Here is a 27446-nt window from a genome sequence, read left to right on the forward strand (position 1 = left end):
GAGAGAGGCGCCCCAGAGAGGCGGGTCTGTGGATCAGTTTAGCCAATTGCTGATTTAAGTTTGACATGTTTGACATAAACTGTAGCCAATCAGCGAGCTCAAATCTAGTCAGCTATGGGCGCTTCTGTTTAGCGCCCAAAGCTGCGCGAGCCCGAGCCGAGGCACGCCCATCTCTATCAGACAGCTGTCTATCGGGCTAGCTAGCTGGATGCGTCATGCTAATGCCTTGTTTTGCTTTCCGTGATTACTTTTTAAAACAACAGCGATAGATCCAGCATGGACAGTTACCGGAGCGAGGGACCTGTCTGAGAAAGTAACTACTGTTTTAATTAAATTTCAAATGCAAATGGAAAGTTTGTGCAATTTGTTTTGTTTTTTTTGTGTAAGAATGCCTCAGCCTTGTAATATGGCATTAAATAATTACTGACTTTTTGACAGAGCACTGGTATCGTGCAGTTTGTGTTAATACTAATAATTATTTGTAATATTATTATTATTCGCTTTACAAATATATGTAAAGGCAGTGGTTCTCAAACTGGGTTTGTGGTGGTTCTCAAACCGTGAGGTGACAGAAGGTGGTGCGGGAACAAAATGCTGAATTTTGCCGTTCCTTTAATACTACCTCATCTTAAAATACGATTTAAACTGAGCATGCATTTCTCTCAGGTTAAATGCTGTAAATACATGACATCCGATCAAATTACCTCATCTTTTGCGGTCAAAACTGTCTGCATTTAAGCAGCGTGTAGTGGGCTGCTATATGACAGGTCTCGTGCAGATTGCTGCCTCGGCAAATCGCGCTATATTGCCATTCTCGACCATGTGCGTTAGCGATTGCAAATGTCACATTGATTTTATACAACAGTTCAACAAACGAAATATTAATATTAAGTGATGTTAATTTTCAACACAGTTGTCATTATTTTTACAATAAAATAATAGCTCCAAAGCCACAGCAGAACTGCAGCACACAGCAGTGTTTGAGAACGAATCTGCGACTTTGAACGAATCATTAGAGTCAATGATTCAATGATTAATTCATAAATACTACCACTTGCTTCATTTCTGAATGACTCGATGACTCACCACCTACTGGCGGTTTTAATTTAATATTTAAAAGCATCACTTCGTTTTTACCATCATTGCATATTTATCTATTTAACTTTTTTTTAAAGCATTATTTATTTTATAAAGGTATGTGTAAAGGTAAAAATGCACTTGAAAAAATCGATTTAAGGGGGCAAATATTGTCCCTTGGTGTGACGAGTGTGGGTACGCAGAAGGACATTAAGCCTCTTGGGGTACAACTCTAAAAAGTTTGAGAACCACTGGGAGTGGGTTAAGGAATAGAACAAAATAAACATCAAACACAATACACATACCAAGGGCAGAAAGTAGGCCTAATAGCCTACTCCCATGGTTTGAATATGACACAGCCCCACCTAAGATATTTTTCACCAGCCGCCACTGATGAACACACTGCCTGTATTGTTGTTCACTCGCCATCTCCATATGTAGTTTTTCTAATATATATATATATATATATATATATATATATATATATATATATATATATTGTTAAGTGAACATGCAATTTATTCTATTAGAACGCCTCATATATATGGGCTGATATGATATTAATCGAGCCATTCCACCGAATGGGTGACATTTATGTCCCCAGAACATCATATGTAAAAAATTGCATGAAAATAACTCTAAAATACATTTTATTATTAAGCAAAATGTCCTGCATATTAAGCTAACTACAAATTATAAAATTTATAATTAAAAACATTAATAAAAACTACATAGAACACAAAAAAATAGCATCTTCTGCATGTCCCCACTCTCTGTCTCTAAACTTTGCCATGAAATATAATGATTAAAATCCTTCAGAAATCTTAAGTTTTGGGGATTGTTGTGTGACTTTATATCCAATGTATTTAAAATGTTTGTTTGTTTTTATGAGAAAAATATATATTATCTAATATTTTAGATAAAATACACATTTTAGTCATGTCCCCGGGTTTTCACTCAGTCCTGTTACCCTAACACATTCCCCCCTCTGAAAAACTTGGAATATTCCACAAGACACATTTTCAACAGGAAGTTGCATTATCTTGATCTTCTAAAGGCAATGGGAAGACCATAAGTTAGTCCTCTTATTTTAATTTCTGTATATTTGATGAAATTGTAACTATGACTGAGAAGGTCAATCTCAACATACTATCCTGTTACCTAAATAATTTCTTAGAATGTATTTGTTTATTTTAAAGATATTAACTTTTGTTAAGTTACTAGAATTTGCTCAGTGTCCTCATGCTATTAGCATGTATGCTATGTGGCCATATGTCATGTATTTGATAACTTTTTGCTTAAAAACTCAATCCTGTTACTTTCAGTCCTGTTACTTATATGAAAAAATAACAGGAGTGAGTTAACGTAACAGGAGTGAGTAGAGTCCTCTGTTTTGTTGATTTAATACTGTAAATATTATTTCTCTTTCCACCTCCTTTGCTGTGAAGTACTACTAGCATATAGTACATCACTTCAACATAGAAATCTTATGCACACACAGTCATGTACACTCTCTCTCGTGCACACACATATGGACACTCATTCCTGTCACCTGTTCCTCATTCCTGTTATGAAATAGTTCATTCCTGTTACCAAGTGTTCAGTCCTGTTACTATTATTTATTTATTTTCTAAAAAAAATAAAGTTAAACCACTTTTTTTTATCAGTTTTGTTTGGTCCATCATTTATACAATTGTTTAATAAATTAAATTATTAAAAAAATGTATAAACTTGAGGCTTCGGTCTTCTTTAAAATGAAAAAATGGCTTTGTGTTTTTTATTAAAATACACTTTGCCTTAATATTGATTTTTTTTGTCACAAATATCAGTTATTTGAACATATAACCAACAATATCTTTAAAATAAACACTTTCTTGTGGGGAAAACAAAGGAATAATTGACATGCTTTTAAACATGCTTTTTAAATGTCACATGAGTTTCGGTAACAGGACTGTGAAAACATGCATCCATCTTCTGCTTAGAAACCTTGTAAAAAATTAAATAAAGTTGCCTGAGATTGACCAATACACATTTTGAATAGGTAAATATTTGAGTATTAGATTCAGTGTTGAAAAAAATCAAAAAATTAAGTTTAATTTTTAAGAGTTACAACAAGCAAATGTCACCCATTCGGTGGAATGGCCCAATCACCATTGTAGTTTTAGAAGTGAAATATATATGCAATTTATTCTGTATTAATCGGTGACCTTCATATATAAAGTATGTATGTTACTGACTAACTTTATAACCAAGTAGAATAGAGTGTTGTATAAGAAAATACACTGTAGCTTGTTTTGTAAAAGTCTTTTATTTGTGAATTTGTTTCATTAAGAAGAGACAATACAACTGGTTTTGTAAAAGTCTTTTTATTGGAATTTGGTTTATTAAGAATGAGATGATACAGTTTGTTTGGTAAAAGCCTTTATTGTGAAATTGTTTTATTAAGGAAGACAATGGAGACGATTTTGTAAAGTTCTTTATTATTGAACTGTTGTAATCAGAGAAGACATTGCAACTTGTTTTTGTAATAATCTTTTTATTGTAATAATGCATGCAAGAAACGACAATAATGTACTCATGTTTAAGCATTTAATCAATAGATATAAGTAACATTAAGTAGTGAAAAGCATGTAACTTAGCAAAGTAGAAATGGCAAGCATTACCCGTTTGATGAGGAGCATGAGACGCAGGAGAAAGGCAGAGGGTCCAGAGCAGCAAACAAAGGAGAACAAAGGAAAGAGCTTTATATATGGAGGTACAAGGGGATTTCCAGAACTGAGGACAGTTCAAGACTTCGGATTGGACAGATCTGTAAAGGACTGAACCTGTGCGGAGGGAGTGTGAACTATAAAAAGTATTGTAAAGAATGTCAAAGTTAGACGCTGTTTCACCAAGGACGGCCTCTCCGGTGTTAGATGCCTTGCCATTGCGCCTCATGAAGATGGAAGCTTGTAAATTATTTGGTTTTGATTTACTTTTATTTTTATTTTATATATTAGTACCTTTTATGTAAACTAGTTAACCTGTATTTAAAGGGGTCATATAATGCCATTTTTGTACAAGCTAATATGATTCTTTAGGGTCTAAATTAAAAGTTTGTAATATACTTTAATTAAAAATTCTCATTAGTATTGTAAGAAAACACAAATTTTACCTGGTCAAAAACAGCTCTGTTTTCAGCACGCCGTTTCAGTGCATGTGTCTTTAAATGATGATGAGCTTTGCTGACCCCGCCCCTCTGTTCTGTGCGTACACCGTTTGTAACACAATAACCACGCGTTGTTCATTATAAACGTGGGATTATGAATTATATTGAGAACGTCGTACATAGAAAACATGCTGTAATGTACCCTGAGTGTAAACCTTAGATGCATTCATCGTGAAGCCTGCAGCAAGGTTTGCAAATTTCGCAAACATTAATATAAATACTAATATAAAGGTTAATAAAACATTACACTCACATCTTCTGGAGGTTCAGCAGTAACACGTTGGTACCGATCCGTTTTTTCTCGTTTGTAAAGCTGTCTGGTGTGAAATGATTCGCGTAAACATGAAAGCATGGATGATCGTGGGGAATCCCCGTGAGGGAATCCCCGCGTCAATCCTTTGGGCATATCGCTTCAAAAAACAAAACTCAGCCACTGCATCTATAACGGCTCAGATTTAGGAACATCCAAATGACTGCTGTGTTCCTTATTACATCTAAGAAGAGAACACCACAATCGCGTAGACGCCATTCTACTCCAGCATATCAACAATGGCGGACTACTATGACGGCTGTCACAGCTCTATGAAGGTAAAACAGTAGCAAAACTCGAGAGCATGTAAATGTGAATTTGAGAACTTGTACAATAAATATTCGTACTTGTACATGAACATTTACACTCACAGCCCCAATGTGAAAACCTGTAAAATAAAAATCTGAAGTTGAATTTTGAAATTTGCACTCGCAGATAATAGTCACAAACCTGTATTCTGAATCTGAAGCTGCAGACAAGTAGACACAAATGTGTAAAATGCCATTCACAGAAATACAACGACAGACACAAACTTGTAATATATATTTTGCGTTTAATCTTACGTTCACATTCGCTGTACTACCTCAAATAGGCACTTGCAACTTCTCAAATCTGTCACTGCAATTTCAAATTTCGCGCCTTGACTTTTGCTACTCTTTTCGGATATATCAGGTGCAAAACTAACTTGTGCACTTGAAACTCAGAGGCGGCGAGAGAGAAAGGGGGGCGGGAGGAGGGGGGGGTCAAAGGAGACGTTTTATTGGTTGGCACCTAGCCAATGAAATGGGAGTTCGATGATGTCACGAAACCCGCATGCACTGAAACACTAACATGGCTTAATGCATTAGACTGATATTAAAATAAATAAACGATATTATCAAACTCAGTAGACACAATGCTAATGCTACTACAGAAAAGTAGATGAGCACAGAATATGACGTAAAACATATGACGTATGCCATATATATTTGCCATATCTGGTATATATATACCATAGACTGTAGGCTAAAAGACACACACACACACACACACACACGTACGTATATATATAATTTATTTATGTTTTGTTTGTTTTTGTGTGTCCAACAGTTAGGCTAGGGTGAATATTTAAAACATTTACATTTTTCCAAAGCGACTTACATTGCATTTCAAGGTATACATTTTACATTCTTATCAGATAATTTAGGTGCATTTTCATATTGCAATGGAATTGGCATATATATATAAACAAATGTGTGTTCAGTGCAAATAAACTAGCTGCCTGTGTTTTATTAATAAAGTAACAAATTATGTGTTTTTTTTTATTGTTTTTAATTTTTATTTTATAACTGTTGGTCCATTAAGCCTCATTAAGTGTTTTCTTGGGTTCGAGGAAAACGTACAATAATATTCTGTGCTCATTTTTTTTCTGTATGCTTTATGGTGTTTCCTGAGTTTGGTCTTTTAATACCACTGTCTCAATTAAACGCGTTGCGTTCATATTCTATAAAACTATTCCAGTAAAACTAATGATATTTCATAAAAATATTTTCCAAGCGTTTTAAAAAATAGCTGATACATAAGCATAAATGTTTTCATTGTGGCTGGCGTTGTTCATTGGTGAGGCATCGACCAATAAAATGACTTCATTCCGACCCCAGCCCCGCCCCCGACTCTGCTCTCTCAAGTCTGCATTTACAAGTGCACGAGTGAGTTTTGCTACAGGCATATCGCAAAAATAGTAGCAAAAGTCAAAGCGCTAGGATTTGAAGTTGTACTGCCAGATATGAGAGGTTGTGAGTGCCGACTTGTGGTTGTACAACGAAACTGAACTAAAGCACAAAGATAAATGTGTAGTACACAATTGTCCCTGTCATTTTGTTTATGTAAATGACACTTTACACATTTGTAACTATTAATCTGCAACTTCGAATTCAAAACACAGGTGTTCTGAGTATTGTCTGTGTGTGCAAATCGATAGATGCAGCTTTTCACATCAGAGCTGCAAGTATAAATTTCAACTTACAAATACAAATATTAATTTTACAAGTTCTCACATTCAAATTAGCAAGCTCTCGAGTTTTGCTACTGTTTTACCTTCATACAGCTCACTCAGGGCGGGTCTTGTGTTGCAACACAGCTGTCAATCACAATTGCGGGAGGGGCGTACGATCTTATGACGTCACAATATCGAACGGCTTGATTTCATAGATGGTCAAACATATAAGGAGATTAAAACAAAATCACTGGATGGATTTTAATCATGATAGGATGGTTGTGTACAGGCACTGCCAACAGACATTTCAGTGCAATCAACTTGTAAAAGTGCATGTACCATTATATGACCCCTTTAATAAAAATTACATTTAATTGAAATTAAGAAGCTCGCCTGCCATAAGTCTCTGTTTTACCAAATATTGAGCTGAACTAAACCACGGAGCAGTCTTTCGACTGAATTGTAATTATGGAAATTTATATACTTTTTATATACTATATTGTTTAGAACGAATTCGACTGACTTTACCTAACCTGAGAATAAACAAAATAAGGTAGAAGGTGTCTATATTTAAGACCCTAACAAGGGGTTAAAGGGGCCATGTGTCATGTCTGGCAAAAAAAAATCAAGTCATACTCCACATTCCATACCAGATGGGGGCAGTATACCTCCAGAAAGTGAATTGGTCTACTCTAGAGTTACAAACGAGAAACGGCATAGTCTCTATGCTCCGCCCCTACATTCTTAGCTGCACATATACAAGTGAAAATAGGGACAACATCTATTTAGAGTGTTACGTTATGCTGCCCGCCTGAAGCTAATTTAGCCGCATATATCAAGTTTGATTTTCATTAGCAATACCACTTCTAGCTAAGTTATCATTAGTCACCAAAAAACATTCGGTCTCATTACACCTTGCAATGTTTTCCGTTACGTTTCGTGCGTCCAAGGTGTGTAAAGCAGAAGCAGCCTGGCCAGCGGCGGAGTATGCGCGATCCGTAAGTGCTGAAGACGTTCTGCACGGCTTTGATGGGTGCGCAGGAGGACACAAATGAGCGGCGACAGCTTCTTCCAGTGGCGGGAGCTTTTTCCTCAGCACCGTCAACAGATAGAGCGTTACTAAAACTGTATACACCGCCGCCGACTTGAGCTGCAAAGAAGCTCTTGCCGCCCTGTCAAGGACGCTTTTCAAAAAGTATGGGGAAACTTGACCGCTCTGAATATAGTGAGTGAGTGCGCGCGCGCGTCCGGGGCTCGCTCTCTCTGCTAGTTCTTAGAGGCAGAAGAGCGCTTGTGCGCTTAAAATGTCATATTTTGGCATGAACGTTCACCAGCCAGTGTGGCGGATAGCCTTTTGAGATTTACTCGCCAAACAGAAAATCTACCCGCATATGGCGCTTGGCGGGTGTTAGTTTTGGACCCTGGGTGCGTCTATTTGGGGTTCATTATCATCGAAGACATTTCAAGCTTCTTAGGTAATGTTACATTTTAGCATCAGCTTGGTAGACAGGCTCTGTTAGATAACAGGTGAAAAACGGATCGGATCTGTGGGTAAGTTAGAGCTAATTATCAAACGCAGCTACGGTTAGCCATCGCTAACATTAGCACGTTTATCGAACAGCCTTAAATACATTTCTATGTTAACTTCCCGAAAAAACTACACAAACATATAAAACAAACTTCTAGCGAAATACTAACAGCATCTTACTTGCCAATCCAAAAGAAATGTTGCAAGTTCGGAGTCGAACCTAATTTCTTTCATGTCCATCAGTTGTCTCCAGCGATGGAATGCAGTGCCGATGTTTACTCGGGTTCGGCTCCTTTTCTTATCTGATTTTATTTGTGCTTGTATTTTATTTGTGTGGTGGTAGGGGTCTCTTGCCAAGGGCTTCAGCCATCCTTCCGCTCTCTTCCCTGAACTGAAATGTAGTAGTGGGCTGTACTTTCCACACGATTGACATCAGGTTCAAGTACGCCCACAAGCCGTGCGAGTTATTTGTGTGTTGCATGTTTGGCTGGTGGTTATGTTGCCCGTATACCGCCTCCCATGGCCGAAACTGGTATTATGACACCTGTCGGGCCGTGGCTAGTAATGCTAATGCTAATTAAGGTTGATATCTCTGCAACACTATAGCTTGACATTTTTTTAATGACATCATCGCCCTTATTTCTTCTCATTCTTTTGATCTGTGTAGCTCATTTTTGGGATATTTTTACCTCAATTTTTACACATGGCCCCTTTAAATTAAGCACCATAAAACAATATATATATATATATATATATATATATATATATATATATATATATATATGTGTGTGTGTGTGTGTGTGTGTGTGATTCACACACAGAGCGCTTGCTAAAGTCACAGAAGCTAGCGCGTTTGTGTTTTCTGGTGTGCTTTATAGTTTCCTGTTCGATGACGTCACCCGCCTATGACGTTCCGTCTCGCCACTGGATTGATTCCATACGTACTTCTTGACGCACTCACGCAGGGAACATTTTAATATCCAAAAATAATAGAACATTAATCACTAAAATATCACCAACTATATTAATATTGACCAAAACACTCAAAATAACATTGTTCATTGTTGATAGCTGGAGCACTGAGTAGAATGGCGTCTAAACGATTGTGGTGTTCTGTTCTTGGGTGTAATAACGAACACAGCAGTCGTTCCTAAATCCGTACAGCTGAAGACGCAGTGGCTGAGTTTGTTTTCGAAGGGAATATTCCCCACGATCAACGTCAATGCTTTCATGTATGCGCAAATCATTTCACACACCAGACTGCTTTACAAATGAGGGTCGGTATAAAGCTGGTTTTGCTAAGAAGCTTCTCCTGAAAAAAGGATCGGTACCAACTATTCATGTTCCTGCTGCACCTCCAGAAGAAGTAGTGAGTGTAACGTTTTATTAACCTTTATATTTATATTAATCTTTGCAAATCACTAGCACGCTTCACAATGAATGCAGCTATTTTTACACTCAAGGTACATTACGGCATGTTTTCTATGTATGACATTCTCAATATAATTCATAATCCCATGTTTATAATAAACAATGCGTTATGGTTATTGTGTTACAAATGGTGTACACACAGAGCAGAGGGGCGGGGTGATCAAAGCTCATTATCATTTAAAGACACCAGTGATGGGAATAACGGCGTTATAAATAAACGGCGTTACTAACGGCGTTATTTTTGTCAGTAACGAGTAATCAAACTAATTACTGTTTCCTCCGTTACAACGCCGTTGCCGTTACTGTCAATAAAAATGCGGCGTTACTATAATTGAGCTCACTGAAGCGGTTTTCATCCGAGTAGGCTCTCTCTAAGCCAGCGCGCTCGACAGTGCGCGAGAGAGACTGAGTGTGTCCACGTGCTCGACAGTGCGAGAGAGAGACCGTTATCCGAGAAAGCGCTCGACAATGCGCGAGAGAGACCGAGTGTGTCCGAGAAAGCGCTCGACAGTGCGCGAGAGAGACCGAGTGTGTCTGAGAAAGCGCTCGACAGTGCGCGAGAGAGACCGAGTGTGCCCGAGAAAGCGCTCGACAGTGCGCGAGAGAGACCGAGTGTGTCCGAGAACGCGCTCGACAGTGCGCGACAGAGACCGAATGTGTCCGAACAACGAGCATAAATACTTGAATACTTTACTTTATAAATAAATTACACATTTCAGCATTAGAATAATCTCTGTAGCATATTGGTATCATATGCAATGTTTTAATTAGTTTATATGGCCTAACATAAACTCCAAAATAACCTGCAGGGAACGTTCAAACATGGCTATTTGTTTGACCGGTTGTTAACACGACTAGAATTTGGCTAACCTCTGATGATGACGTTCTCTGTAGGTTATAAAAATAAAGCCCCAAAAGATTATATTTTATTATTATTATTTATGTTGGTACATTGTTCAGTATTATATTGAGAGCACTTTTTGTTAAACTTAATATTGTGAGGAAGAAAATACTTCAAGTAGGCAATACAGTCTACCAGTTGTAAAGGTGTGTGAGTTTTATCATTTTAATGATATGCACTAGTGTATGTGTAAGAAGGCTATATTTTCTATGACAATTTATTTATTTTTGGTACATTTCTTAAGAAGCATGTTCTATTTAGTGTCTATTTAATTCATTTAACATTTCATATTGGGGTATCCAAGAAATTTCTTATATTTACACTTTTTTTTTTTAAAGTAACGCAATAGTTACTTTACCCGGTAATTAGTTACTTTTGTAATGATGTAATTCAGTTACTAACGCAGTTACTTTTTGTGAGAAGTAACTAGTAACTATAACTAATTACTTTTTTTAAGTAACTTGCCCAACACTGAAAGACACATGCACTTAAACGGCGTGCTGAAAACAGAGCTGTTTTTGACCAGGTAAAATTAGTGTTTTCTTACAATACTAATGAGAATTGTTAATTAAAGTATATTACAAACTTTTAATTTAGACCCTAAAGAATCATATTAGCTTGTACAAAAATGACATTATATGACCCCTTTAACAGTCAGAAGCAAAGCATGCTGGGAACTAGAAATCCGTTGTAACTCATTGTGTGAACATACATTCACATTTATCTGGGAACATGTATGTGCAATATAAGTACACAATAAATGATAACACATTTTTAATATTACATGTAATGCTATTTTTGTCTTCATTTGTCTTCACGTATTCCTCTATGGGTCAGTCTCCCTGACAGAGACACATAATCTGTGCTCCTGGATTCATGGTTGGTCGTCACTGGTGGATCTTGGTTTGGCAAAGTTTTCTGTCACAAACTGCTCCGAGACACAAAGGTTGAGATCCAATTGCAGCTTTATTAGAAGGCATAATCCAGAATCGTAATCAACACAAGCAGAGGGTCAAACACAGGAAGGCAGTCCAAACAAACAAAAAATCAAAACAGGCAGGGGTCAGAGGCAAAAGAGTAATCCAGGGAACAGGCAAGAAATCCAAAAACCAAGAGACATGAAACCAGGGAAAAACGCTAGGAAATGCAATGCAACAACATACAAAACTTTGCAGTGAGTGATGGGGTGAACCAGGCTTATATGGGGTGAACTAAACAAGATAACAAGACACAGGAGAATGTGATAATGAGTTTTGATGAGTCCGGGCAGTGAGTTCTGGGAAATGTAGTTTGTGAGTGAAATATAATAGTCTGGTGTGGCGTGCCCTCTGGTGGCTCTCGAAGGGCACTCCAGCTGGTGACCGTTACAATAATATATTGCATTATTTTGCAGTATATTCCCATATATTTTTGTTCCATAAGGGACTTGCAAAGATAATAATGCACAGTTTGTGCAGTAGTTAAAGCCAGACTCAGATATCAGAGTCAAATATACGATGTGTGGTTCCAACAAATGAATGATGTAAATTACACTCTCACGTTCTATAAAGAATGGCATTGTTTAACTTTATTAATAAAAATAGTGTGTTGTTCAGCTAGCATGTTTTTGTGTTTTGCTTTGGTGCCGAGAACCATGAATTTTTACTGGTAAATTTAGTCTAAATTAAACTTTGGTTTGGTACCGAAATTGGTACCGAGAACCGTGGATTTTCACTGGTATCGGTACCGAATACTGAAATTTTGGTACCGTGACAACACTACTCACGAGTCACGAGAAAAACGATATCTATTAAAAAGTACACTATCGTGCTGCGCTAAAGGACTTCCCGTATCATATAAAGCCGCAATCTAATCTTGTTTACATGAAATAAGCGGCTCCGAGCAGGTTTAAGCTTACGGACCTGTTGCTATGACAGCAAGTCCAAGATGAGCGTCGAAGAAACAAACAATCCAAGATCATGCAAAATCTTCAACAATCAAATCCAGCTAACTGAGTTAGCGACGTACGAAGAACGGACCCCTTAACAGTGACATCCAGTAACACAAGATCTTCAAATCGCACAGTATAACATGGATAATCAGATTTTGTTGAAGCCACAGTAACAAACAATTTCTCTTCTATTGTTTTTAATGATCAAAACCAACTTAAATGAACTAGGGCTGCACCAACTAATTGATGAAATTAATAATAACAAGCATATGTCAGAAACACAAAGCTGATTTATATTCATCTATTGGGTTGAGATCTGGTGACTGTGGGGGCCATTTTAGTACAGTGAACTCATTGTCATGTTCAAGAAACCAATTTGAAATGATTCGAGCTTTGTGACATGGTGCATTTCCCTGCTGGAAGTAGCCATCAGAGGATGGGTACATTGTGGTCATAAAGGGATGAATATGGTCAGAAACAATGCTCAGGTAGGCCGTGGCATTTAAACGATGCCCTATTGGCACTAAGGGGCCTAAAGTGTGCCAAGAAAACATCCCCCACACCATTACACCACCACCACCAGCCTGCACAGTGGTAACAAGGCATGATGGATCCATGTTCTCATTCTGTTTATGCCAAATTCTGACTCTACCATCTGAATGTCTCAACAGAAATCGAGACTCATCAGACCAGGCAACATTTTTCCAGTCTTCAACTGTCCAATTTTGGTGAGCTCGTGCAAATTGTAGCCTCTTTTTCCTATTTGTAGTGGAGATGAGTGGTACCCGGTGGGGTCTTCTGCTGTTGTAGCCCATCCGCCTCAAGGTTGTGCGTGTTGTGGCTTCACAAATGCTTTGCTGCATACCTCGGTTGTAAGGAGTGGTTATTTCAGTCAAAGTTGCTCTTCTATCAGCTTGAATCATTTGGCCCATTCTCCTCTGACCTCTAGCATCAACAAGGCATTTTCGCCCACAGGACTGCCGCATACTGGATGTTTTTCCCTTTTCATGCCATTCTTTGTAAACCCTAGAAATGGCTCACCGTGAAAATCCCAGTAACTGAGCAGATTGTGAAATACTCAGACCGGCCCGTCTGGCACCAACAACCATGCCACGCTCAAAATTGCTTAAATCACCTTTCTTTCCCATTCTGACATTCAGTTTGGAGTTCAGGAGATTGTCTTGACCAGGACCACACCCCTAAATGCATTGAAGCAACTGTCATGTGATTGGTTGATTAGATAATTGCATTAATGAGATATTGAACAGGTGTTCCTAATAATCCTTTAGGTGAGTGTATATCCCACATTTCATGGTGCAGTTAATATTACTAGGCTAACGTTACAGTAACGTAACTGTTTCATCTGCCTTTAAACTGGTTTAAATCAATGAGACGTTTGTGTTCTTCGCTGGATTCAAGCGCTTCTCAATGGGTCTCGTGACCGATCAGAGTAAACGCATCTGCTCTCGTGAGCTCGCGCTGCGCTGCCGTTTGGACTTTGAGCCGAGTGGATAAATGGTCCATGTGTCGCGTGTGGTTCAAATGAGTTTCGTTCCGCTTTTGGTGCATAAACTTTATCGAACATTTATCGAACTCTTGATATTGTTTTATCGAGAAAAATTATATTGCTATAATTATCGTTATCGTTTTATCATCCAGCCCTACGTGTGCAGCTTCTCTCCGCTGTGGATTCTCTCATGTCTTTTCAGATGTGATGACTGGCTGAATCTCTTGTCACAGTGTGAACACTTGTAAGGTTTTTCTCCAGTGTGAATTCTCTCATGTGTTTTCAGATTTGATGACAGACTAAATCTCTTGTCACAATGAGAACACTTGTAAGGTTTTTCTCTGCTGTGGATCCTCTTATGTGATTTCAGATGTGATGACAGACTGAATCTCTTGTCACAGTGTGAACACTTGTAAGGTTTTTCTCCAGTGTGAATCCTCTGGTGCAGTTTTAAACAGCTCGCTGTAATAAAAGTCTTCTCACACTCAAAGCACATGTACTCTCTCACATCAGAGTGTATTTTTTCATGTCTATGTAAATAGTGCAGCAGTGAAAAACTCTTTCCACACACAGAACATGAATGTGGCTTCTCCTTCGTATGAACTGTCAGGTGTGTCTTCAGGGCTGTTGCCCTACGAAATGTTTTTTCACATTGATCACATGTGAACAGCTTCTCTCCGGTGTGGATCATCATATGACTCTTAAGGCTTGATGAATGTGCAAAACTCTTCCCGCACTGATCGCATGCATGCGGCTTTTCTCCAGTGTGAACTCTCATGTGAATCTCAAGATGTTGTTTGCTTGGGAATCTCTTTCCACACTGATCACATGTGAATGGCTTCTCTCCGGTGTGAACTCTCATGTGACGCTCAAGATTATATTTGCGTGTGAAACTCTTTCCACACTGAGTGCAGGTTGTAGATTTCTTGGCTCTTCTTTTCTTTAAAAATGTCTGTTTAGCCTTTGAGCGTCTCAAAGGTTTCTCTCCAGGTTTGACATGATGTTCCTCCTCCACTTCACTCAGTTCTTCACTCTCCTCCTCCACTTCACTCAGTTCCTCACTCTCCTCCTCCACTTCACTCAGTTCTTCACTCTCCTCCTCCACTTCACTCAGTTCTTCACTCTCCTTCTTCACTTCACTCAGTTCTTCACTCTCCTCCTTCACTTCACTCAGTTCTTCACTCTCCTCCTTCACTTCACTCAGTTCTTCACTCTCCTCCTCCACTTCACTCAGTTCCTCACTCTCCTCCTCCACTTCACTCAGTTCTTCACTCTCCTCCTTCACTTCACTCAGTTCTTCACTCTCCTCCTCCACTTCACTCAGTTCTTCACTCTCCTCCTTCACTTCACTCAGTTCTTCACTCTCCTTCTTCTCTTCACTCAGTTCTTCTCTCTCCTTCACTTCACTCAGTTCTTCACTCTCCTCCTTCACTTCACTCAGTTCTTCACTCTCCTCCTTTACTTCACTCAGTTCTTCACTCTCCTCCTTCACTTCACTCAGTTCTTCACTCCCCTCCTTCACTTCATTCAGTTCTTCACTCTCCTCCTCCACTTCACTCAGTTCTTCACTCTCCTCGCTCTCTTCCATCAGGTCTGAAATCAAAGAAAAATATTATTATTCATCAAAATAATACAAGAAAAAGACATTAAAGTAGACAACTGCTATAAAATATTACCATTTTGCTGTTTTTAAAAAATACATTAATTAAATAAATTTAAATAATGCGAATTTCCCTGTGTTTCAGTTCGAGTTTGAGTTTGGCGAATTCAGTTCCCGCCAGTGCCGGCCCGTGGGGTTGTGGGGCCCTAGGCAAGATCATGAAAATTGGCCCCACTGGAGTAAAAAACTCTCATAACAATTTTATGAAGGAAGAGATAGCACATGATACGACAATTTCAATATTTAAGTTTGTAAATGTGTATTAAGTGTAGCATTCAAAAATGAAAAAAATATTTACATGAAACTCAAATAAATGAAATAAAATGTATGAATTGTACATAAATTAATATATATATATATATATATATATATATATATATATATATATATATTATATATATAAATTAGGCTATAGATGGCTCAATATATAAGTTTATAAAAGTGTAACATTCAACGTACATATGAAAAAACACTAAGAAACTAAGAGATTTTTAGCATAGCCCTAGCCTAGTACATAAAAGACAGACAGCACACATAAAAAATAAAGCATATAAAATAAAGCATAAATTAAAGGTATTTTTGTAAATGCAGTAGTAATTATGCATAATGACTAGAAATGCAGTAGGCTACTACATTTTAACTTTTTACTGATGATCGCAATAATAAAAATGTTTTGTATTATTTAGAAATGTTTAAATATTAATTTGGAAAGAGGGAGAAACCTGTTTTTAGCGGGAAGGGAGAATGGATGGGGTGGGTTAGGACTGCATGATAATAATGGAACTGATAATCACAATTATTTTGCTCAAAATTATAATAGTGATTATTAATGACCATTATTCTCAGTTGAGAAATTGCAGAAAAAGAGACAGTTAATATAAATTAATTGCATAAATAGCCTATCAAAAGGGGTAAAACGGCCATTTTGAGGTCTGAGATGGTCCACCTTAATTTAAAAAAACTACGATAACTTCATCAGAGGATTAAAATCTATACAAAATGCATGGGTAGATAATTCTTAACACGCTGAATGTGGCCCAATTTTTCCATGTCTGTCTGTCTGCGACTGCGATCATGGGCATTGTTACATTTATTAGTAAAACTAATAATACAGCAATAAATAACGCACTATTTATAGAAGTCAGAAGAACACACCTTTACTTTGAGCTTGTCTTTATTCCTCAACCATTCTCCTCTTCCTTTTTTCAGCTCCAGAAAGATGGCGTTTGGATGCCATTTCTACCACAGTTTAACATATTATTATTTCAATTTACTAAAAATAGCATTGCTGTATGACTACGACTCTGACGAGACTTCGTGACGTTATGACAGACAAGAGGCAATCCAAATATGTGAAGTCGATATTACCATAGAGATTATAATATTTGGTATTTCATTTTTGACATCACATTTTCTGTCATGCAAAATGCCTCATATAGGCCTAAGAAATTAAGCATTACTAAAGGGTAAGAGCACCACAAAAAAAAAAAAAGTCTCTTGTTTCTAAAACGTGAGCATTTTGGAGAGAAGTGTGGTGGAATCCGTATGTGTGAATACTGTGATAATTACGGTACTCGAGGTCTCCCACTATATTTCGGGCGGTATTATGCAAATTAGCATGTGACGAGCTACTATGTATATTTCTTATGTTTTCGTATTTTATTCGTTCTATTGTTATGTATTTATTATCTTTTTCGGACATTTGTCATGTTTGAACTATACAGAGCTATCCTTTTTATGTATGTTGTAGGTCTGGGTAATTTATTAGATACTCACCGTCTCTGTGAACTGTATCATGATTAGTCAGGTCCATGCAATGTCGGGCAAATTTGATTGTTAAACGTGAGATGCACGCACCTGAGTGAATTCTCAAAATAATGCTTAATTAACGATTAATAAAATATAATATTTGTTAGATACAGGGGCCCCCTAGGCAAGGCGGGGCCCTAGGCGACCGCCTATGTCGCCTAATGGACGGGCCGGCTCTGGTTCCCGCTCTGCTTGCCACAGAAACGTCACACAGTGGCCTCTTAGTTGAATTACAAGAACACAAACTTTTTGCAGTCCGGTCAAGCAGATTGTATATTATTATATTTTGGATTAATTACAACCCGAATTCCTGAAAAGTTGGGACGTTTTTTAAATTTGAATAAAATGAAGACTTAAAGAATTTCAAATCACATGATCCAATTTTTTATTAACAATAGAACATAGATAACAAATCAAATGTTTAAACTGAAAAATATTACACTTTTATCCACTTTTATGAGCTCATTTCAAATTTGATGCCTGCTACAGGTCTCAAAAAAGTTGGGACGGGGTCAACAAATGGCTGAAAAAGCAAGGCATTTTCAAAAGATTCAGCTGGGAGAACATCTAGCAACAAATTAAGTTAATTGATATCAGGTCAGTAACATGATCAGGGCAAACCACAGACTGCAGGTATTACAACAACATGGCTTCATTTTAGAAGAGTCCGGGTGCCTGCAGTCCAGATCATTAGAGAACATTTGGCGCATCATTAAACAAAAAATACGTCAAAGACTACCACAAACTCTTCAGCAGCTGGAAACCTATACAAGGCAAGAATGGGACCAAATTCCAACACCAAAACTCCAGCAACTCATAACCTTGATGCCCAGACATCTTCAAACTGTTTTGCTACACTATGGTAAACATGTCCCGGTCTAAACTATTTTGAGACCTGTAGCCAGCATCAAAATTGAAATGAGCTCATTTTGTGCATTAAATTGTAAAATTTCTCAGTTTAAACATTGTCTATGTTCTATTGCGAATAAAATATTGGCTCAAGTGATATGAATGTCTATTAGCTTTCTTTTTATTCAAATTTAAAACACGTTCTAACTTTTGGGTTTGGGTTGTATCATTTTTTTATACATTGAATTATCTTTGTAAAAAATACACAGCAGAGTGACATATCATGACAGTGTCTGTAAATGTCATATACTGAAAGTCTAGACCAGTGGTTCTCAAACTGTGGTACGTGTACTGTGGCTCCGTCTAGTGGTACGCAGAGTAATCGCTGAATTTCGCACATAAGATCAAACCGGTGTGATCTTTTACGGTCTATTGTGTGATCAGTCTTGGCTGGTCCCTGCAGCGTACGATACGATTACACCGGTGTGAGTAGAACGGCCAGTGCATCAGGTTATCAACTGCTAAATTCAAATCGTGCTTTCGCAGTTGGCTAGCGCTGAGCCAGAGATGGACGCGCGCCACTCAGGCGCTGTCAAATATCACAATTATTCAGTGTTTTTAACCACATAATGTTTATTTTAGGTTTCAGGCATTTAAATTCACATAAGTATAAAAAAAATACATTTAGAATTTGTAAAATACACACTGATGTCTATGGAAGCGGAAATAATCATTTCCATTATAATTCGCCTTTGGCTAAGCCACACCCTAGAATGTAGATTGACCAATCACAGCGCAGCCAAGAACGAGCTCCGACACTTTTTCACAGCGCTCCATTGACTTTAACGCAGGCGTCTCATATTTTTGGTCTCGGCAGGCTATTACCTTCATAGTTTTATTAAAAATAGCTAAACTCCTCAAGGATCAACAAGCGCACTTTTGTGTGCTCTAAGGTAAATTTTGCTTTTAACCTTACTGTGAAGTAGGGCTGGGCGATTTAAATCGCGATATTGTTATGCGCATCTCGTCAGTAAAGCCGGTTCCTTGATTAGTAGTAAATCGCCATAACCTGCTTTCAGATGAAGCGGCATTTAGGGCTGAGGAGATAATTAAGTGATTAATTTAGTGATGATTGAGCATTATTGAAGACACCTGATGTTAACAAGCAGAATCACTGAATAAGAAAATCACAAATTGTAAGTTACCATTGTGGTGATGGGTGTTTGCTGTAGTTGGGCTCTAGACCATTATGTGTTTATTTAAATTTATAATGTTGTTTGTCTGCTGTTATTGATTTATAACAGTTAAATGAACAAAGTAAAGTGTTATCATATAGCCTAGTGTTGGTTATGTTATGACATAATCAAACTGTATTCTGAAAAATGAAACATATTAAAATAATTTGGTTTAACTTGTTAGCTGCAGTTTAGTGATTCTTCAGCCTAATATGATTATCAGAACTTTACTTATAATTCAAAATATTTAATAAACATTGTTCTGATCAAAAAGACATTCAGACATATTCATTTAAAACACAGATATCAATAATCAGCCTGTGAATCTCAACAATGGTGACAATAATAAAGCATGTTGCAGTGGCTGCCACCAATCACAACTCATTAATGGCTCCCATCATGCATTGCGGTATGAATACATTATGTTCTGAATTGTCTATGTAATTTACTTTTCCTCATTGAATATTCTGCTCCTCACCATTGTTGAGATGCATAGACTGAATCTTGACATCTGTGTGTGCCTAAAAGAATGATTTTTTTAAACAACTTTTAAGAAATCCTTTTAACAAAAATTCTGGCCATTTATTCAGATTCACAGTTATGCAGTAACCAACAACATAAATCGAAGTCAGAAAGAAGGATTTGAATGAGTTCAGTGATCAAGTTCAAATGATGATTGTCATAATATAACCAACACCATCAGATCACTTTTTATTCTTTGTTCAACGGTCAGTTTTAACTCAGATACAACCGCCAAAGAAAATCTAAAGTACATAAAAAAGGGTCAGAGCCCAACTAAAGCAACTACCCATCACAATAATGGTAACTTACAATTTGCGATTTTCTCCTTCAGCGATTCTACTTGTTAACATCAGGTGTCTTCAATAATGTTCAATCATCACTAAATTAATCACTTAGTTATCTCATTAACTTAAACACTCTTGAGTGTGGACTCATACACTCCCAGGAGTGTTAATTTAACACCGCTAATTTACTGGAGGTTTTGCTGTGTACAAAGAGCCGTAGTTAACTGACAAGCTGAGCCATATCGCATTAAATATCGCTGGCGATACGTCCGCGATATTCATGTGATTTGGCTCAGCTTGTCAGTTAACTACGGCTCTTTGTAGTAAATGCCGCTCCATCTGAAAGCAGGTGATGGTGATTTACTACTAATCAAGGAACCGGCTTTACTGATGAGATGCGCATAACAATATCGCGATTTAAATCACCCAGCCCTACTGTGAAGTTATACTAGTTAGACAGTTTTATGCTGTTTGTTTTAGCTAACTTTGTTATTCAAGATAATTTTTATTCAAGATAGGATAACGTTAACGTTATGTGTTTGTATCTTGAATAACAAAGTTAGCTAACATCCAGCCGCTAGTCAAAACATACAATCCTGACTTAACTTACGTGATAACTAAACTATCGCTAAGCTTGTTTGCTACTAGGACCTTGATTCTTCATTAATTAGGGTAGAGAACCGAAATCATAACCTAAAACTGTCTAACTAGTATAACTTCACAGCGCTTGTTGATCCTTGAGGAGTTTAGCTTACTGTGAGGACGTCCACACACACAGTTTAATCCAAAGACGACACTTGTCAGGATTTGACTTCGGTTTTGGGAAGGGGAAAAAAACGGACACCCCCCTCCAACCTCTCTGGGAAACGCGTATCTGTGTTACAAATGCCCCAGGCACAACGTTTAACCATATTTTTGATAAAACTACGACGGTAATAGCCTGCCGGGACCAAAAATATGAGACGCCTGCGTTAAAGTCAATGGAGCGCTGTGAAAAAGTGTCGGACCTCTGTCGGAGCTCGTTCTTGGCTGCGCTGTGATTAGTCAATCAACATTTTAGGGTGTGGCTTAGCCAAAAGCGAATTAGACGACACGTTTTATTCATATCAGATTGTGTAAGTTACACATTGTGTAAATAACTTTAAACTTTAAAGTTAACTCTATTCTTCTCCCAGTTCACCGGCCACTTACTTTCATGTATTTCGGGAGAAGTGGATGAATTCACGTGCTGTAAATCCAACAGATCCGATTCTCTGAACAGTGGCACAAACTAACATGACGGCGCATAACGTTAGCTCAACTAACGCGATCGTTTTAAAGGTGTTTAAACAACATAACACTTCCACTTGCATATATTTGACAATCCAAATATTTCATGCCATAGCTAACAAATTTGTGAATATTTTGAATAAAAAATGAAATAAAAGCAGATCATTAGTCATTCAGCGCTATTGTGGCTGCGGTGTGTCACAAGACAAGCAATGACGCGTCACCATGGAAACAATAAAGTGATCAGTTCTAAATGATTGCCTTGAAAAACTCACAGGGGTCAGCCAGAATATTTTAAATGTACGTTTAAAAAGGTTAAATATGCATACACACCCTGTGTTTTTTTTAATTAAAATTTTAAGTACAGTAGGCTACAGTTTTTATTTCACTTTTAGGCGCAATACATTTGAATTTAATCATTATTTAAGTTTTGTATTTACCTGTATGTAAGCAGCACAGGGCAGTGTTAATGTTCAAACTGTGTTTTTACAATGTTTAAAGTGTTTGACAATAATAAATATTCTTATTAGAAATTAAGCTGCCTTATTTTTGAGCTGTGCATAACTGTAGCTGAATAGTTAGGCATACTACGCTACTGTATTTTCATATAGGTCATTATGGTGGTACTTGGAGAGCCAAATATTTTCTGAGGTGGTACTTGGTGTAAAAAGTTTGAGAACCACTGGTCTGGACTGACCTCAGCTTTAACTAGTTTTAAATGAACTATTTTTGAGAATTATCTGTTTCCTACATGTGTTACTCAGCCCTGTTACTTAGTTGATTTTGAAAACTTGTGAACCAGATATAAATGAAATGAAAAGCTTTGACCATATTTTGAAAACCAAAAATGAAACTTTTATACCCATTTCATAGTGTAACTGTTTATCTCAAAGTGATAGTGTTTCTAACATGAATGTTCTTCAGCATCATGAATGAATGAAGAATAAACACCAACCTCTTTGTTCTTCAGGATCTTCAGTGTGTTTCATTCTGCAGGGTTCTGGATCACTCATGTTCTCACTGTCCTCTTTAATGAACTCAGTCTTTGCAGATTTCAGCTCTTCCTGATGCTTTCATGCTCGTCTTCACTTGTAGCTGATGGGAATATTCCAGCATTTATTGGAGAATTGGGAGAATCACTCAAGTGGGAGGAGATTCACTGTTGATGTAATTGGTGTGGGAGGGGCTTCAATTACGGTAAATCTTAGTGGGAGGAGCTGATCTGCCCAAAATAAAAAAAAACATCTATCAGTTGCCGAGTTTGTTTTATACTAATTGGTAACAGAATATAAATAATGTAATTAAATTATTCCAAATATAAATAATGGTAAGAAAAACAGTTCAACGTATAAAGACTAAAGAATAAATATACATAGTAAGCAACAAATAGCCTACCCTCAGTCTGTTCACACCAATGAAATGAGCTTTAAGTGTCAATTTACAGGAGATCCGAAGACATCAGCATAATAAATGAAGTGAAAACAGGAACTATTGTCATGAAATAAAGAGTGTTTTCATCAGATCTGTTAATATTGATGAGCCTCAGACTATCAACACTCATTCAACAAGCCATTCAGGATCATCAGCAGATCATCTCACTTTATTCTGAGTGTTTGCTGTTAGAAACACATTATTTGAGTCAGGATACATGATAAAAGCCTATAAAACAGCTCTACTGAAAGACAGTACTGTTATTTCTCACAATATGACATACAACATCAATAACACAAAACAATACTGACACTGAGTGTCACACTCATCTTCATCAATCACTTCTGATAAATGTTTACAGTTGCATAATATGTCCAAAATCCAAATTAATCTAAATATAGTTTAGTTCATGATAACATCATAGGCTACTAAAATAGGACATAGATCATTAAAATTAGGGCTGGGCGATTTAAATCGCGATATTGTTATGCGCATCTCGTCAGTAAAGCCGGTTCCTTGATTAGTAGTAAATCACCATCACCTGCTTTCAGATGGAGCGGCATTTACTACAAAGAACCGTAGTTAACTGACAAGCTGAGCCAAATCACATGAATATCGCGGACGTATCGCCAGCGATATTTAATGCGATATGGCTCAGCTTGTCAGTTAACTACGGCTCTTTGTACACAGCAAAACCTCCAGTAAATTAGCGGTGTTAAATTAACACTCCTGGGAGTGTATGAGTCCACACTCAAGAGTGTTTAAGTTAATGAGATAACTAAGTGATTAATTTAGTGATGATTGAACATTATTGAAGACACCTGATGTTAACAAGTAGAATCGCTGAAGGAGAAAATCGCAAATTGTAAGTTACCATTATTGTGATGGGTAGTTGCTTTAGTTGGGCTCTGACCCTTTTTTTATGTACTTTAGATTTTCTTTGACGGTTGTATCTGAGTTAAAACTGCCCGTTGAACAAAGAATAAAAAGTGATCTGATGGTGTTGGTTATATTATGGCAGTCATCATTTGAACTTGATCACTGAACTCATTAAAATCCTTCCTTCTGACTTCGATTTATGTTGTTGGTTACTGCATAACTGTGAATCTGAATAAATGGCCAGAATTTTTGTTATAATATAAAGGATTTCTTAAAAGTTGTTTAAAAAAAAAATCATTCTTTTAGGCACACACAGATGTCAAGATTCAGTCTATGCATCTCAACAATGGTGAGGAGCAGAATATTCAATGAGGAAAAGTAAATTACATAGACAATTCAGATCATAATGTATTCATACCGCAATGCATGATGGGAGCCATTAATGAGTTGTGATTGGTGGCAGCCACTGCAACATGCTTTATTATTGTCACCATTGTTGAGATTCACAGGCTGATTATTGATATCTGTGTTTTAAATGAATATGTCTGAATGTCTTTTTGATCAGAACAATGTTTATTAAATATTTTGAATTATAAGTAAAATACTGATAATCATAGGCTGAAGAATCACTAAACTGCAGCTAACAAGGGTAAACCAAACTATTTTAATATGTTTCATTTTTCAGATCACAGCATGATTATGTCAAAACATAACCAACACTAGGCTATATGATAACACTTTACTTTGTTCATTTAACTGTTATAAATCAATAACAGCAGACAAACAACAGTATAAATTTAAGTAAACACATAATGGTCTAGAGCCCAACTAAAGCAAACACCCATCACCACAATGGTAACTTACAATTTGTGATTTTCTGCTTCAGTGATTCTGCTTGTTAACATCAGGTGTCTTCAATAATGCTCAATCATCACTAAATTAATCACTTAATTATCTCCTCAGCCCTAAATGCCGCTTCATCTGAAAGCAGGTGATGGTGATTTACTACTAATCAAGGAACCGGCTTTACTGACGAGATGCGCATAACAATATCGCGATTTAAATCGCCCAGCCCTAATTAAAATATTACAATTTTGTATAAGCAGACCTGAAAATGATCATACAACTTTTAAAAATAAATAAAGAGTAGCAGCTACCACAAAGCAACATTGTTTCAAGAGTATAATACTGACATTTAAGTATTGAGTATTGTCTCATGTGGCTCATTGTAGGCTCATCATTATTTAGCAGTATCTGTTCCAGTATGACACTAAAGATCGATTCTAATGACAGATCTCAAACTTTGACTTACTTGACATGCAGAATCAGTTATCACTCCAAACATCGAGACAATCACACAAACGAACACAAAATCGCTCAGGTCTGAATGAACTCCACATATTCTCCTCATGCTCGCTGCTGCTGCACTAAATGTTTATTTCAGTCTGAAGACGCTAGAAAAGACGCACAAGTAGCGCTGTGATCGATGAAAACAATACATAAATGAGTCTGTCGCCTAATCAAACTGAATAAAGTGTCTGTGATGGTTGTGTAAATATGAGAAATACCAAGAACTGCCCTCTTCACCTCTCGGCGCGGAACTCAATGACCAGTAGCTACACTTAAATCCGACTGAATCGTTCAAAACAGTTCGCGTCTTGCGTCATCGCTGATCTACAAGTTAGTAATGTTACTTACTTTTGGACATGCCTGACACAGTCCCTCCGACTCGAAATAAACAATATTTCGGAGTATATGTTACTCTAGTAACTCCAACTGACACACGTTGTGCTGAGAGAAGTGACACTGAGCATGCGCGCACTACCGAACAGTGGTCCGACTCCTCGGATCACCAGTACAGAACCGAGAACTGTTTCTTTCGGACACGTTCGACACACTGGCTGCGTTCCGAACCGCATAGCCTACTCAATGAGTAGGTTTATTTCAATAAGTACTTAACGAGCGCTAAAAGAGTAGGTAGCCTACTTTATAGATCTCGTTGAGTATGAATGCGAACCGGACATCTGCCATGTTGACGTTATCATGTGACCTATGACGCGTTATCACAAGCACAACAACTTAAAAGATTTGAACGACACGTTTACTTAATCCATCTCTTGATATTGATTAAACTTGCTCATTTTGTGGTCTTTTTGAAGAAACTGCTGCCCATTTATTTTGTGAATAGGCTACATTTAGGGTTGATTTAAGTTCTTAACCCTAATGTGACCCACCGTTTTATCCTTTTATCCGATATATTTATTTTTATTACGAAATCCCCAAATTGTCATCTCTTGAATATGTTGTTACTTTCTTTATTTTATATTCAAACATTTTCATCCACAAGCAAAAGTGGCTAACTGCTTTGTTTTCCTCTTTTTCTTGTTGAATTCAACTCTCGTTTCATCCCTCACGCTTAGGCCTAAAAATAAAAATAAAAATGCATTTTTTAAAAGTATTATAATTAATTATTTAAGAATAAATAGCCTATATTAAGATATTAAACCTTGTAGGTTCTTTTTTCCTGTGTATAAAATCTCATATTATGTATGCAAACCCATATATTACACCTCATAACATCAGTAACTTGACAGCCCTACCGTTTTCTTCAGCGTTTGTAATGTCTGCACAAAGGGCAGAGTGCAAAGATTCGCCTTTGGAGAAAACTGTTGATTTTATACTGGAAAAATTTAAGTATCATTAATATAAAAAAAACTATTACCCCAGAATGAATTGCATTGCTATCCCACCCCAAAACATACAACGATAAATGCTGACCAATACTTAATATTACTTTTTACTGAAAATTATAAAATTCAATAAAACAACCAAAATGTAATGCATGTCATATGACATAGCTATGCATGAATACACTCTAGATGTGTATATAGTGAACATACAACACATGAAACAAAGCTTTATTCAAATCATGTATGTAGGATACAGGTGCTGAACCATCCATACCATCAACACAGCGGTTCCCATTCTGCGGCTTTATTCTGATGAATCAGCTGACCGCCAGAGGTGAGTCATTCCTTCGTGCCTGAGGTTGTTGCGTGATGTGTTGTGCTTCACAATCTAAAGCAATAAGGGCAGGTGGAGTGATGGAGGGACACATCCATGGCACCATCTCCAGGATTCAGCTGTGGGCTCTTCATCCTCATCCTCAGTGCTCACACCAGTCTGCTGACATTTCAGATCCTACAAAAATGCACAAACATAACACAAAAGCAGTCATTTTAACGGCACAATGTGATTTGATTTTAGCATTATTTAGAAGACAAAAACGCTTTTTTTTTTTCACAAATGCCGCCATCATCTTTCCTTGCATGTCCTGCTCCACCACAAAAGATCTGCAGCAAAGCACAGAAATCAAGAATCAGAAAAGTGCTGTAATAGCTCTGTTTGAAATTACAATAATTAAAATAAACTACAAATTAATATTTTAATAGTTGTTGTAATTCATTTCTCAAAGCCATTGATGGGCATTCAGCTTCATGAGCCACTCTCCACCGGATAAACACACATTTGTTCATCTGACCCTGTAACATCCAGACCAGACTCACATTACCTCTGTGATTTATGAACTCAACACTACATTTACAAGTTGAGGTTGTTTTAACCTTTTTATCCAACATAAA

General features: G+C 37.2%; 1 protein-coding gene across 1 annotated transcript; it reads right to left on the reverse strand.

Annotated features, from left to right (window-relative positions):
- Positions 1 to 11377: 11377 nt before the first annotated feature.
- Positions 11378 to 25857, reverse strand: LOC308697433 (uncharacterized protein). The gene is made up of 3 exons (XM_081376660.1): positions 25504 to 25857; positions 22451 to 22717; positions 11378 to 15460 (listed from the first exon to the last, which is right to left on the reverse strand). The coding sequence occupies exons 2-3, from the start codon at positions 22506 to 22508 to the stop codon at positions 14022 to 14024; spliced, it is 1497 nt and encodes a 498-aa protein (XP_081232786.1). The 5' UTR covers positions 22509 to 22717; positions 25504 to 25857; the 3' UTR covers positions 11378 to 14021.
- Between the last annotated feature and the right edge of the window lie 1589 nt (positions 25858 to 27446).

The sequence above is a fragment of the Scardinius erythrophthalmus genome (genome assembly GCF_964197995.2).
Source record: "Scardinius erythrophthalmus genome assembly, chromosome: 1".
Classification (NCBI taxonomy): Eukaryota; Metazoa; Chordata; class Actinopteri; order Cypriniformes; family Leuciscidae; genus Scardinius; species Scardinius erythrophthalmus.

Excerpts from the sequence above, each read along its gene's own strand:
- LOC308697433 (XM_081376660.1), bottom strand. The coding sequence starts at position 22,508 with ATGAGTGATCCAGAACCCTGCAGAATGAAACACACTGAAGATCCTGAA. Across the intron at positions 15,461-22,450 it reads AGATCCTGAAGAACAAAGAG|ACCTGATGGAAGAGAGCGAG; the intron begins GTTGGTGTTTAT and ends CTTTGATTTCAG.